General features: G+C 31.9%; 3 protein-coding genes across 5 annotated transcripts in view; 1 reads left to right on the forward strand and 2 right to left on the reverse strand.

Annotated features, from left to right (window-relative positions):
• Positions 1-502: 502 nt before the first annotated feature.
• On the reverse strand, positions 503-2,515 carry LOC100744470 (leucine-rich repeat-containing protein 47). The gene is made up of 4 exons (XM_003494099.4): positions 1,830-2,515; positions 1,282-1,758; positions 883-1,210; positions 503-725 (listed from the first exon to the last, which is right to left on the reverse strand). Exons 1-4 carry the CDS (start codon positions 2,416-2,418, stop codon positions 524-526), a joined length of 1,596 nt encoding a protein of 531 aa, XP_003494147.1. The 5' UTR covers positions 2,419-2,515; the 3' UTR covers positions 503-523.
• Positions 2,516-4,754: 2,239 nt separating this feature from the next.
• Positions 4,755-8,189, forward strand: LOC100744591 (zinc metalloproteinase nas-4-like). The gene is made up of 4 exons (XM_024371711.2): positions 4,755-5,525; positions 6,063-6,368; positions 6,842-6,975; positions 7,710-8,189. Exons 1-4 carry the CDS (start codon positions 5,153-5,155, stop codon positions 7,815-7,817), a joined length of 921 nt encoding a protein of 306 aa, XP_024227479.1. The 5' UTR covers positions 4,755-5,152; the 3' UTR covers positions 7,818-8,189.
• A 1,527-nt stretch (positions 8,190-9,716) lies between these two features.
• LOC100744789 (glucose dehydrogenase [FAD, quinone]) overlaps positions 9,717-15,228 on the reverse strand; it is a 34,367-nt gene continuing 28,855 nt past the window's right edge. For all 3 annotated transcript variants that reach the window (XM_003494102.4, XM_024371708.2, XM_024371709.2), the window contains exons 7-8: positions 11,660-11,987; positions 9,717-11,133 (exon numbers count right to left, since the gene is read on the reverse strand). In XM_003494102.4, coding sequence (XP_003494150.1) covers positions 10,821-11,133; positions 11,660-11,987 — 641 coding nt within the window. In that variant the 3' untranslated portion in view covers positions 9,717-10,820. The remainder of the gene's footprint in view (positions 11,134-11,659; positions 11,988-15,228) is intronic.

Consider the following 15,228-nt stretch of genomic DNA (forward strand, 5'->3'; position numbering starts at 1 on the left):
ATATGTTTGTATTAAATAAATTAATATTACCTATTATGTTTTAAATATGATGTATTCATGACATGTTGTGTAATTTAATGTACTCAATTTTTATTTTGTTATGTATTTTGAAGGAATAAAATGTTAAAATATAAGTGGTATATTTTTTAAATATTTATTTTTCAGTTCTTGATTTTTAAAACTTAGTATTTTAAATACTTATTATTTATTATTATCACTATTATTACATAGTTCCAAATTTCAGTACAAAAATATTATGATTAATAGATAATTATACATATATTGGTACATAGCAAGAAGATTATGTATAGAATATGCAAATATTATATTCATTGCATACATTAGTTACTAATTTAAAATTTTCACACAGTAAGAAATAAAAATTTATGATGTTGAGATATGAAAATAGCTTTCATTAACAGCTTGTATCTTCAGAAAATAATAATTAAAAGAATAAATAGACAAAAAATAAAATGCAGATTAGATCAAACTTAAGGAACGATTAAATTGCTTACAGTATTTATTATTCACGCAATACAGTTATGAAATTTTCTGCAAAATTGAGATCTGCTCTTGAAGGATATAGCAGTTTCATATTACCTTCCATATCTACCACTTTTACTTGTACTACGAATAATTTATTATAGTTTGAAGCATTTTCTTGTTCTGAGAGACATCCCAAGCCAAGGGTGATTAGTTCCTTTAAAAACTGATCTAATACATTTCTAACAAAAAAAAAATATACGATTATGTTATAACGTAATTCAAATCATCCAACATCGTTAATTATTGTTTATTATTAATTTTAATAAAGCTAATTACGATATAAGATTTGTACTAAGTAAATATTGATTGTATGTTATTAATAAATTATAATGTTACCTGCAGATCTGATATGATAAAGCACTGGTTACTTCTATTAACATCTCTTGAGTATTTACTGACATTTTTGTAATATCGCTATTTGTTATTGGTGGGAACGATATAACCTGTTCTGAAGCATCTAATAAACAGGGAAACATAGGTTTACCTTCTAATAGATAAAGATACTTGTGAATGCCAGAATATACATTGCGTTTCTTTTCTTTTCTTAAATTATCAGCTTCAGTTTGTAACTGTTGAAACAATGCAGAACCAGTGTAAACCTTATTACGCATTAGTGGCTTGATTTCTAATTCATTTGGTGGTTTTGCTGTGTACATTAAATCTCCTAAATATTAAGCATGATATTAATAAAATGTAATTCCATATATGTAAATTGTTTGTTTCTGTTATATTTACCAGGGGTAATTAATTTTAAATCATGTGTAGCAATAGTAGCTGCGTTTCTTCTTTCACATATACCATCATGTAATTTAGTTTGAAGTTGGATAAATTTCTTGAAAGTATCCTCTGTGAAGCTTATATTTCTAACAATACAAGCTGCGATATAGGGTCTAATATTTTTCACATATTTTGTAATCTTAATTAATGGTGTATCATTTGTTACTTTTAATACTTTCAATTTATGTGTTAAAATTTCCATTATGTTAGCATTATTTTCAGTTTCTGATAATTTTTGTACTTTCTTCCCTTTCTTTGATTTGGCATTTAAAGCAACAGAACCATCTTGTCTAGGGCAATGTAACTTGACATATTCTATTATTTGCTTATTATGGCACTGGTCAACTAACTTTGATAATCTTTTGTCCGTCAATGTATTTCCTTTTAAATACAGTTCCTTTAACTTATTACAGTCAGCTACTTCCCCCGGAATGACTGTAACCATAAAATTAATAATTAAATCAATTTTATAGACAAGATTTTTGTTTTACTCAAGGAAAAATTACCTGATATCAGATTGTCCGCAACATTTATTATTTTTAAGGAAGCAAGTTGATTTATAGTTACAGGAATTTCTTTTATTTGATTTCCATTAACATAGATTTCAGTGAGATGAATCAACTCTGGATAGCATACATCAGGAAAGGCTTCAAACTGATTGTTCGAAAGGTTCAAGATAGTTAACTTAATATTTCCAATTTGCGTAGGTAAGGATCTCAGAAGATTGGAACTGAAGTTCATAGTTGTTAATTGCGGAAGTTTACCGATTTCATCCGGCAAAGACGTCAATTTGTTCCTAGAGCAATCGAGAACTTTTAATTTTCCTAATTTCTCGATTGTATTAGGTATCTTTGATATCTCGTTCGAATGCAATACTAGAGTTGTCAGATTTTGTAACTTTCCTATTTCCTCTGGCACTTCTTGTAAGCATGTCAGCGTGATATTCAAATAATTTAAGTGCTGTAGGTTAAACAAAGAATTATCAAACCCTCTTTTTTGAATCAATTCAGAAATTGCCGAACCTGACAACACTAATTCGTGTTTATTCTCTGCAGCGGCAGTTTTGATCACATGCCACGAATTATTGAGTGTCATTGTTTATAAATATTAAACTACTAGTAAAGGAGCAATGTTATTTACGTCGTTTCAAGGTTACTTGCCCGGTTGTTCAGTTTGAAAACGTGCGTTATACGATTAGAACGACATCTATGTAAGTACATAAGTATTTTGGTATTTATAGATACATACGCGTGCGATTTAAAAATACGTTTTAAGCTAAATAATAAATTTTTGGAACAAATTTTAGTCTAATGTCATTTTTATATCATAATATGAAGTTTAAGTATAAACTTGTAAAAATATATTGTAAAATGATGATTGTTTTCAAAGACGAAGTATATTTCCTACATTTAATGAAAAATTATTGATGTTAAAGTTAGGCAACAATTTCAACTCGTGTGATACAGAAACTTAAACCCACGTACAGAATTATATAGGAATATTTTGATTAAAATAGCACGTTTGACGTATAAAATTATTAATCAATCATTTATTTAGTAATGAAAAATTGTTGCTCTTTTTGGTCTTTAAAATATTGTTTATGTGTATTGTTTGCTACTAAAGGAAGAAGAATTATTATATAGTTATTAAATGATAGATATAATTTTATTGCTTTATAACACTCTAACCCAAGTGTTAACTTTGTTAGTGTTAACTTTTATACATATTTCAGAAGAGATGTATTTATATGTTATATATCCTTGGGTAGTAATAAATTTTCAAGAAATTAATTTTCATCATGTACATATAAGTATATACACACACACGTTTTAATTACATTATATATGTTTTAATACGTTAACAAATTTATACATAAATTATCAACTTCTTAAAAATTCTCTTTATCCAATTGTAGAAATTTTATGTTTATATTTTTCTCCAGTAAACATTTTTTTAATTTCGGAAGTGTCGACCCACATGTAAATGAAGCTTCTAATAAATGCAAATTATCGCATGGGAGTTTAGGTTTGCAACTATCTTGTCAGTACAATAGGGAAGAGGGTATCGTGTAAAAATTTATCTTTTGACGCGATTCAAACAATTACTTGTTAGTATATATTGAACCGGTTTTTAACGTTTCTCACCTTGATACGGTTTTCCTTATCTTAGACGAATAATACCTTATCGTAGAACTGGAAAATGTAATTATTGAAATTTTTACCAAAACGCGGCAAAATTTTGTACGTGACACGAAGTGTACGAAAACACTGTTTTACGAAATAATAATCATGTAATATTCATGAGAGGGGACCGTTTTGGAAAGAGATAAATGTTCGATCGCTCTTATGATTCATTGACACATTTAAGATGCCTTTAATAGCTATAGTGAATTCGATGGAAAAGAGGTAAGTGACAGATATTATATACGACTATCATCTATGTACGATGGTGTCTTCGAGCTGAAGTTCCCGGCAAAAAGAAAAAGAGTATCATAAACCATAACCACTGGCGTGGTATATATGAAGAAAGACATTATTATTGGCCTTCGGGGTTTATAGCCATCGTCGTGAAGGAACTGGCAAGGTCCATAGGAAATATCGAGTAACGATGATAGAAAAGATCTGTCCACTGACATTTGCATCTGAATAAAGTGCGAAGGAGGATGTTAATTTCGACTGGTGTGAAAGACCGCTTAGAACGGCGTGTTAATAATACTTTGCTACTTGAAGTGACAATGCCAACCAGAATTCAGACGTGTCTTTTCTTCCGCATTTGCAAATAAACATTTCCGATCTTTTATATACGAAGTGAATTGAATCGCTCGTGTTATCTAAAAAAAAGAAGTCAATTGGTCGACGTACAGCTTATTTTTAGAAATAAAAAGTTTAAAGAGGAAGAATAAAATCTTTTATTTTTATTTCATATCTCTGTTATATAATTTTTTTATTTAGAGATCTCCTATCTTTTTACGTCGTCATTTTATCTTTGTCAGAAATAAACTATGTCATATTTACATTTGCAACTATTAAAACTCGTCTAACTGAAATTGATTTATTTCTATTAATGTTTATCTTCATAGTTATAGAAATTTCTAGTTTGGGGATGAACCAGTTAATTTAGTAAACTGCATCTTTACTATTTTTATATTTTATAAAATGTAAGATATTTCCCAAATAATGTACAAGACACCCTATTTACCTAAAATTATACAGAAATTTCGTTTAAAAAAGAAAAATAGTAAAATCATATGAAAATGATGTATTTGATTTTAACACAAAATAAAGTTACTTTCTCTATATTATTTCTAAAGCAAAAATAATAAAGTAGTTAAAACGAGTCATTATGTCAAGTTATATTTATTTTAAATAACATTTATCCAAGTCAGTTTTAAGCTTACAATTAGTCACTCATACCGCAAACTCCAATCTTTGTAAACAACTTAACTAATTCCACCACCCAATGCCATCTTTATAACATTGCCATGATCTGTACAAAAAATCGTCGTTTATGAGTCAAGAAATATTATTTACTACTTTATTGGTGACATTCGCTCGTCGTGTTACTCCTCCACGTATCATCATCCCATACACCGAAGTGGCGTACGTGCCTATCGCGTAGTGGAAGCCTTCGAGGAACCGCGCCAGCAAATCTTGACTTCCTATTACCCAAAGTCCACGGTTATCACCAACCGTCCCCGATCGCTTCCGTATCGGGCGGAAACATCGGGTAGATCCACGGGTGGGGTTTCTTTAGGTGCGTATAAAGTCGGAAAGAACCGGCCGATTTTCGTCAGTGGAATCGATTCGAACAGCAGCGAAGATCCTTCCACATGTTCTTTTCTTCGAAGAAATTCACCATGAAACGTTGCTCCATCGTTTGTTCTTTCGCATTCATTTTATTGACTTCTGCATCAGCTTGGCCGTTTCGGCGTCGAGACGTGCTGGATAATGCAGTGGATAGTCCTGATGGAGTGATTGCTCATTTACAACATTTTGGCGAGATGCTGTATCGCAATCCGGACAATGAAACTGGAGCAATGGTAGCGAATTGGCACGAGGGCTGGGATCGTAACCCGGAAGAATTGGGCAACTACGCGGAAGGTGATATTTTGTTTCCGCCACAACTCGAGAAGAATGGCTTGAGAGCGGAAGCTGCGCGATGGCCTGGTGGTGTAGTACCCTATATGCTTAGTCCTTATTTCAGTAAGTAGTATTGCGTGTATGCTATCTTGAATTTTTATAATGGTACAAGATGACACGATAGTCTATGGTTGGTTGTGTCTTAAAACATCATTTTTGGTTTTTTTATTAATACATAGCGAGATAAATTTTGCTTTATTAAATTAAGAGAAAAAGACGATGCTTCAGTAGGGGAAAGAATAATATTATAAATAAAATTCGATAATGTTATTTACACATAAAATAATTAAGAGAAGAACTTATTTGATTGAATAATTGTAAAATGATATCTGAAGTATAGTGTATTTACTGAAACAGAAATTTAGAAAATCTAGAATTATTAGATTTTCAATATGTTATTATGAAATACGAGTTTTTTTTTTTATCAATTTTCTTAGTTCTTATAATATTTCATAGTAATATACTGTATTCATCGTTGCTGCAGCTTATAGTGTTTTTATTTTATTACAGCACTTCATAAAGAAATGTTTAATAAATCGGTGAGAAACGTGACAGCATAAGAGAAAATCTTTTAGTGAATTTGATTGAATTTAATTACAGATTCGGCGCAGAGAAACTTGATTTACGAAGCTATGAACGATTACCATAAGTTCACGTGTATTAAATTCAAACCCTATACTGGGGAGGAGAACGATTACATCAGGATCACGGCTGGTAATAGCGGTTGTTGGAGCAGCGTGGGAAGAATCGGTGGTCGACAAGACGTGAATCTTCAAGTACCAGGCTGTATGGTGAAGAAAGGAACAGTGATACACGAACTGATGCACGCCATTGGATTTCTGCACGAGCAAAGCAGATATGAACGGGATGAGTACGTCACGATTCAATGGAATAACATTTTAAACAGTAAGTGACCTGTTGTTGTTTTTGCTGTTGTATTTCGAATAAGTAATTTATATTTGAACAGATAATTTGCTGCTGGCTTCCTATTACTGTTTTTATAACATAACATTTTATCATATAAGCAGCTGTTAGAATAATGACAAGTTTTTAATTTGTACGATATCAAAGTTTTGAAATTCTTGATATCCAATAATTTTATTCCAAAATTAATATATTTTATATATTTCTTCTTTTATGAATTTTTAACACAGTTTTTATTATTTCATGCACTTTTGTCCTAATTCGAAATTCCTAAACACGAATGTATTAATTATATTTAACTAATATTATTAACTAACATCACAATACTCGTCTGACGTTCAAATAGTATATCTTAAACATTGGTTACAAGTTCTTCTCTCTGAACTCAGTTTGCGAGTGCAAAAATTGATAAAGCATGTATGTAAATAATAAGCAATGTATCATTATCTATTTAGGCCATGCTGGGAATTTTGAGAAAGCCTCGAAGGAAACCACCGACGCGTTCGGGGTCGGATACGATTATGGTAGCGTAATGCATTACTCTGCAAACGCGTTTTCCCGGAATGGACGTCCCACCATAGTACCAAAAGTGAGTAATGTAATAAGCTGAAGTCATCAAGGTCTATAACTTTCTATTTATAATTCTAAGTGATTCTGTGATTTTTCGAGATCTCGTAAATATGAATGATCGATTACCAGCAGTTTGATTAATTTTAATATCATATTACGTCGTTAATTACATCGTTTTTTAACAAAGATAATATCTCATCTTAAAGATCTCGTAAATCTGTTTGGCATTTATGAGTTTGTGGACCTTGGAAAAAACAGACATAGATATATGACAGCAATTAGAGATAATTCTGTTTTATTAATCAAACCAGCTGGTCTTAGTATTTGTATGAAATCCACGGATTATTATAATTTCACAAATAAGTATTGTTATTTTATATACATATACTTTTCTGTTACGTTATATTATAATTTCAAATTCTTTCCGATAAGTTAGCAAAATTTATTGCTATTTTTACTCTCATAATGCCTACATTCTCAGTACATGTTTTTGTAACGTCCGCGAATATTTTGCTAACATGTCTGGCATTATCGGACATTTGTAGCGACCTCATACAATCTTTTTGCTTTTCTTATTTAAACAAGACAGAAGTTACCTTAAAAGCAAACTATAAACATGTTGCTTTATGCTTCCGGCGTAATTGCGAAAAAATAATAATGTCATGAAATTCATGGTACACCCACGTTTGCATGTCCTATGGATGACCGTAGGAACCCGGCGGCCTTCTAAGTTTTATCGGCGAAATATTCCAGGGCGCGACAAAGGTCCAACTGGGTCAAAGAGAAGGATTCAGCAAGAGGGACATACAAAAGATCCGAAAAATGTACAAGTGCAACAAACGCAGACGAAGCAGCTATTGATTGCCGAAAACGTGATCGACCAGAACTTGAAGGTTTCTTACGAACTTTCATTGGAACGTAGCAAAGAGAATCGTGAATCTAGTCCTTTACAATTAAATTACATTGCGTTACTTTTAAACGACGTCCAACTTTGGTTCGATCAAGATTTATAAAAACGAATGGCACTTTGAAGTGGAAATGGTAAATCGATATCGACGACGAAGCGGAACTTGCATTCGGAACAGTCTTTTTTATCTATATGTGTGTGTATGCGTGTGTATGTGTATAAGTAAATATTTGTATTTATAAGCAACAGCATTTAAGCGAATGTTGCTTGTGTTTGATTTATAACACTGTAATTGAACATATGATAAATAAATGCATATTTTAAGAATTCACGTATGTAGCCAACGTGTCTACATTTTACAGTTGTCCTGCTGGCCTTCTCGCATTGACAAAATATTCTAGGGTGAAACTAAACGCGAACTGGGTCACGGAGATAAATTCAGTGAGAAAGAATATCCGAAAGACGTATAAATGAAACGAATGCCAGCAAAAGTAGGCATCGCTGTTTGCAGACGGCAACAGTGACGCCAACATTGTATGAATTTTCTTAATAATTTAAGTAATTCATTGCTACTGTATTATTCTTGTTCTATGAAACCTTCGTCAATAAGAGTCGTGTGATATGAAAGAGTAATACATCTATACAAGAAGAAAGTGATATACAATACGTTAAAATTATTATTTTTTAAGTTAATACTTAAAAAAAAGATTACTTTTAGAAAAATGGTATACATAAATAGCAAGTACATAATTCACGATCCTTCTTAATAGTCTTAATACATGAATTTTAAAACTTATGACGGCCTTTATATGTATATTTCTAAGATTTTCAGAATTCTTGCTGTTTTCACGATCTTTAGGATTCCTAAGATCTCAAAGATCTCTGATTAATCCAAGATTTCTGTGGCATTGTATTTTTAAAAGTTGCTGAAGTTATTGGAGTTCCTGGGGCTTTTAGTATTTCTAAGGATCGCTTAGTTTTCGGAAATCCTATGGTGTCTACCATTTCTAAATCCTCCAGTTTTCTAATATTTTCATTGTATTTACGTTGTCTGTAAAGTGCTCTTTGTCTTGCTTTTGCACGGTCTTGAAACGATACTTGTAGAGTCTACAGGCGGTAAATCAGATTTGTTTAAGAAATTATTTGAGGCTTGTCAAGGATGTGAGTTCCATAAGAATTTATGACGTCGTGTATTATGAATTCAATGTGACGTTTATGTGTATTGTTCCTTTCAAGTAATATTTGATTAGATCTTAATACTGAAGCTACGATAAATACCGCAATGATGAAGTGAAATAATTATATAAGTTATCAAATATCATATACTAAGTTCTTAATTACGTTTTAAAGTTTCGTTTTCATTATTTTGAACTGATATTACTAGGTTATGAGAATAACTTTAAGAAAGCTTCGAGACAGACTATGGATGACTTTAGCGCTGGCTACCATTATGGAAAAATAATGCATTATTCATCCTATGCATTTTCGAAGAACGGCAAACCTTCTATAATATCCAAAGTGAGTACTTGATTTCCATTTCCAACAATCCTGCTATTTTTCTCTTATCAATCGAATGATATTATTTGGAATATTTTTGAGTTTTATTAGAAATCAACGTAAATTTTATTCAAATAACAATATAACAATTAGATACTGATATAATTTAAGTATTAATCTTTCACGGCTAAGAAAAGAGGGATACAGAAAGGAAATTGAAAAATTGACTTACCTCTTTATTGCAACACTAATTTTTTGAAAATAGCTTAATAATTTGTTATTTATTGTTAATAGGTTACAAGTATATTTACGACGATTATTAGTTAATACAATTTATAGCTAATTTTTTATCTAAATTGTGTAAAGAAGATTTGCATCATGTTTTAAATTTATTAATAAGTTGTTGTTAAAACAGAAACTTTTTCTGTTCTCCTCGCTTACAGACTAACATATTTCATCGTAACCGAAATGTTCTACCTCTTTTACATTTAAGGATATTTATAAGGAAACATTGCGTTATTACTTATAATTGAGTATTGTATTATTATACTATATTTCCTTTTTTATAAATGATATTGTTATGTTGTCATATATTTTTTAACTTCTATCGTTTCCAAAATTACTGTTTCTGTTTGCGATTAAAGAAACAAATTTTCATAATCTGAAAGGAGATATCGCGAAAATACTAAATTGTTAAATGTGCATAATAGGTACTGAATAACGTAAATTACATTTAATTAGAACATTTGTATTTAACACTATTGCTGAACCCTATTTACAGTAGTTCGTTGCCTTTTCTTACATAAAAACGGTTTAAAGCCGAGGTAGCTGCCGCCATTACTGGAATAATTTCCTAAAATTACACATGACTAAGATTTCTCAAATTTATCTATGATATGAAATTTATTTGTATTTATTTGTACGATTGTATTTGAAGAAATTCTGACATCTCTTTAAATTCCTCAACGTCGCCATATTCCATGGTAATTATGCATGTTTAAATGCGCACAGCGCTACCTTAGCTTTCCTTGTCGAAATACCGAAAGAAATTTGTAATCAAATTCACCGTACTTTCAACCATAAAACTTTCCATGAAACTGCCTAACTTATTTTTTAATGAAACAATATCGATGATTTTAAAAACTAAATGTTATTAAAAACCTGCACATAATTTTTCCACATAATATTCCTAGAAAGTAAAAATCAGTTCTTAATTTTTAGAAACATTTCCAATTGAAAATATTTTAAATAGCAGCAATAATTGAATGAAGGAGGTATCGTATGATTGCTTCATGAGCCATACGGAAATTATAATTTAAGAACGAATTGATCCTCGTTATTTGTCAAAATCAAACTTCCGTCCAGGTTTCAAAGGGATGATCAACTATAAATTTCTTTCAGTGAACGAAGTCCTGTCGTTTCGATTTCAAAGGGAGTTCCGTTTTGTGAGAAGACTTCGTTCAGCCGACCCAGGTCCTCTTGACGAAATCCGCAGCGCGTTCACCAATCATAATAGCAGGCGCATTCGTGTTGCCGGAAACGACTCTTGGCATGATACTGGTATCCGCCACTCTGACTCCCCTCACTCCCCTCACTCTCAATTGATTGTCTACCACTGCGAGAGGATCATCCGGTGGGCCCATTTTGCAGGAACCTGCTTGATGATTCTCTGGTGCGGTGTCGTGCTTTACAGCGCATTCCCAGTATGCGTCGCAACCGAATTTCAAGTGCTCGCAATTCTTCACTGGTGTTCGATCCATCTGCAATCCGTATCTGTCAAATAAACGAAAATTTGACGGTGTTGACTTTGATAATGAACGATAAGGTAGTAATAGAAAACAATAAAGAAAATAATGTGGCGAAAGTAGTAAAGCAAGATAATATTAAAGTGACTGAAATAAGATCAATTTCATGGTTTGAAAAGTTAACAATTCGAATAATTTGGAAAACATTGTCAGAAAAAATGCGCAAATACGATGTAATATTTTACAAAAATTAAACATTATGGTGTAGTACATCTCAATTTATATCGGCTCCCAGAATAAAATATATGAAATTCGCGGGGCAATTAACGCGTTGAACTTATTGCACTTCTATCCAAATTTTAGGTCTTCATTCACTTCTAAAAACCCTGATAACATATATGTAGTCGAGTTCTACTTCCCACGTATGATCCATCAGGAAACAGTGACACTTGATCGACGATGCAATTGACCTCCGTTGAAGTTAAAAGCATTCAACCAGAAAAAATCGATAGCCGAGTATAAATTACACTTGAATAGATAGTGTATCGTTATACCTGCTGAGAGCCTCGGTTTCAGATAATTTGATACTGAATTTAATGGCCTCTACAAGACCAGCCACGTCGTCAGGGTGGTTCAGATATTTCGGGTAAATCAGCGGTTTCGAAAGCGGATCGTTGTTTCGTAGACGAAGGTAACCACGACTTTTTGGGTGTAGATAAGTCGGAATGATGTAAATGGTGCGATTGGCACCTTTCGTTTCGCCAACCATGCCTGTCTCCGCGCAGTCTGCCAAGTAACCACCGAAGATCAGCTGAACATCCGGATGGTCGTCCTTTGGATTCGCGTATTTCGTGTTTATCATAGCAGTCACTTCAGAAATACCTGTTGATTAATGGGAAATAAGTTAAAGGGTACGACTCATATATGTATACATTTCTAAAAATATATGAATGAGATTTTAAATAAAAATTATGGTGATGTGCACAGTAATTGCTGTCGATTTTTAATTAATCTTTGTTAGGATATGTATAAGTATTCAGAAAGAAGATATATTTTAATTCTAGGAGATTGAGTTATTTAAAAAGTTTATTATTCTATCAGAGACAACTGTATTGTACTATATTTTGAACATATATTTATATATTTCTTAAAAAGTAGAAATATATTGTATTTTGTAATACGGAAGGCTTGATGCGAAAGTTGTAGATAAGTTTAAAGAAAAGACGTATCTGAATAATCTCTTATTTTAGATATATTGTATACAACAGCAGTAAAACTGTAGTATCATTTGCGATCTCATAATATAATTTCACTTTCTTTTAAAAACCATACATTGCAAATTCACTCAAGAGATTAATCGATATACATTTTAATAAATACATCAGTTAGTTAGTGACGTGATCCGACTTCTTTCTTTAATTAATTTCACATATATGAATTATTCATGAGGCAATGGTTCTCAGACATTAATTAAAATTATTCAATGACTTGCGTTTAATTTAAGGAACAAAGAAAAATTATTTTAATACAATTAATTACGTTTCGTCAGGATAGTAGGTAAATACATAGCTAAGAAATTTATGTGCGGCTTTGAGGTTTTGCATCGTTATTGTTCCTTTCTGAAAATAATTGCATTCGCTCCTTCTCTTTGATATGGGAAATTGGGAAAAAGATCGAAACAAAAACGAGCTCCCTCGAGCAATTTTACGTGGAAACCAGTCCGACCGCTTCAAATCGGATATGTACTTTGAAAAGGTATTTAGCCTCTTCTTTGAACAGTCGAGTTTTATGAAAGGAATATGTAAAAAATAAAACATTGCCATGAGAAATTACTGTTAGCTGTGGTAAAGTTCTTGAAACAAAAGAAATATAGAATACTACAGAGAAAAGTAAAAACTTGCTTTTTGTACGATGACATTACTAATAAAGCTTAAACTTTAATAAATTTGAAATTATACATTATTATAATAGATTTATTATAATAGATAGATTATAATAGATTATTATAATAGATTTTATTATACAAATTATAATAGAAACAACACAATTAGTATTTAATTAATAATATTTGAAATCTCACATTGAAAATAAAATTGTTAAAAGACTTGATTTATATTCCGGAATATGATATAGTTGTGAGTACATCGAGAAATTATAAAATGAAATATTATGAAATTATAATGAACGTGTCAATTTATTAACGGAATTTACTAACGATATTATGATTTTATCTACTTTTAAATCGTTATATTATCATAGTGTTATATCTAAATAATATTATGTCCGAAACTAATGCTGCTTGAATATTCCACATAACATATTAAATTGCATCAAAATGTACTGAATTTATAATCTAGATTAATTCGTTCTTACATAATCGAGGGTCTGTTATAATTTATTACCCGGTACATAAATGTGACACAAGAATTTACCGTATTATCGAAATTCACAAGTACAGTGTAATCCAAGTGAACTTATTAAACATTAATTCAAACATTCTAACAACATGCAACGCAAGATTACCTAACCTATGATTTCTAATAATAACAACATATATTTAACAACCTCGTTGTTATATCAACTTTCTAACATTCATCGATGCTTGGATCGCACCGACACAATTTGATCGGAAGGTTTATATTTTTGTTACATTTTTAAAGCTATAATAGAAGAACGTTTCTTTATTACTAACTCTAAATAATTAAATTTATATTTAAAATGAATCAAGACGAATTCCTTCACTTCATTGGTTTAGTTCCGCGTTTATATATAGATAATAAATGCCTAACAAAATCTAAATAAACTTTTAAAATATCGCTAAAGACGCATAAATCAATCGTCTTCAGACTGTAACATTGAATATTCCTTATTAAATCTTCCAATTTTTATAGTTCAGATTATAGTGGAATATAGAAAATTTGTCTAACCTGTACCATGTGTATATTAGTATAAAACATCGAGTTTCAACAGATTGGTTCAAAACATATATTACTTAAAATATATTTTTTAGTATTTTTGTTAGAAATTATAAATTTTCTACAATATTCATTATTTTCGCAAAAGAGTTGGTATTATGAATTACTATACCGAATTACATATACCAAATTGGCCGCTAAAATGCATTAGAATCTATAAACCATCAATCTGCTTACGTTATAAAGACGTCGTAGAGAATTGTGAAAATTGGAGGGTTAAGTCCGAAATAACAAAGTTATCACCCTAACTTTTAATTTATATTTGGGTAAGGAATCGCGTTTATTTACAATTCTTTCAATCACACCCAGTATAATACCATAAACCTCGAACACGCTTTCCTCTTCTCTAATTCGAGTCAAGCGTCGTTGTGGTTTGTTCCTCGATCACGGAAACGTGGCACGCGCCTCGACGGAAATTGTTTCGGCGAAAATCCGGAGCGTTCTGTCGTTACCCTGGAAATTGCCGTGACGTAATTAAAGTTCTCCCTCCCCCCCTAAGGAAGGAGTTGCAGCGCACGGAAACATTTGAGATTCTCACGAAATATGCGAGAGCCCGTAAACTGCCAGGAACACGCAGCCGGCAACAACACTGAAAGCATGAGCCGAAGACGCAACGAATCGAACGTTAATTGCTCCGATACCGTAGCGGGTCATGTCGTTCCCCGATGATAGTCGATGATCGATTGGATGAGGATCGAGCTCATGTAACTCGAGCGGTGCCCGGCAAGAGGGTTGCTGTGGCTGTGTGAGAAAATACAATCGAGCATTTCTTTCTTTTTCGATCGGTTTCGGATCAAATGATGGCAAACAGGCCGATCGGAAACGCGGTTACGTCAGCCGTCTGATCGGCAAACACGAAACGGGATCATTGTGCAACGCGCTTTCACTACCCACTGTATGCAGACTCTCTTGATTGTCTCGGATGCAACTCTCATGGTTTGATGAGCTTCTGTTACATTTCATTGTTCTTCTGTGTAGAGCTTTATGTATAGATTGTCGATTTTGATTGGAGTGGTCTTTCAAAGTGGTTCGGTACATTCATTAATCTTTTCAGAACGGAGTTCGTCCACCGCGTAGTGACACTTGACGGCAACCGTAATACGTACTTATTTAACTCTGCTACGATCTTCGAACTTTTATACATATCG

This window comes from Bombus impatiens, unplaced genomic scaffold (genome assembly GCF_000188095.3).
Source record: "Bombus impatiens unplaced genomic scaffold, BIMP_2.2 scf_1528, whole genome shotgun sequence".
Classification (NCBI taxonomy): Eukaryota; Metazoa; Arthropoda; class Insecta; order Hymenoptera; family Apidae; genus Bombus; species Bombus impatiens.

What these genes read in the sequence shown, in the direction of transcription:
- LOC100744591 (XM_024371711.2), top strand. Translation starts at nt 5,153, where the DNA reads ATGTTCTTTTCTTCGAAGAAATTCACCATGAAACGTTGCTCCATCGTT. An exon ending in TATGCTTAGTCCTTATTTCA is followed by an intron (nt 5,526 to 6,062) that starts GTAAGTAGTATT and finishes ATTTAATTACAG; the next exon opens with ATTCGGCGCAGAGAAACTTG. An exon ending in ATGGAATAACATTTTAAACA is followed by an intron (nt 6,369 to 6,841) that starts GTAAGTGACCTG and finishes TTATCTATTTAG; the next exon opens with GCCATGCTGGGAATTTTGAG.
- LOC100744470 (XM_003494099.4), bottom strand. Translation starts at nt 2,418, where the DNA reads ATGACACTCAATAATTCGTGGCATGTGATCAAAACTGCCGCTGCAGAG. An exon ending in TTTAAAATTAATTACCCCTG is followed by an intron (nt 1,211 to 1,281) that starts GTAAATATAACA and finishes CTTAATATTTAG; the next exon opens with GAGATTTAATGTACACAGCA. An exon ending in TTATCATATCAGATCTGCAG is followed by an intron (nt 726 to 882) that starts GTAACATTATAA and finishes TTTTTTTGTTAG; the next exon opens with AAATGTATTAGATCAGTTTT.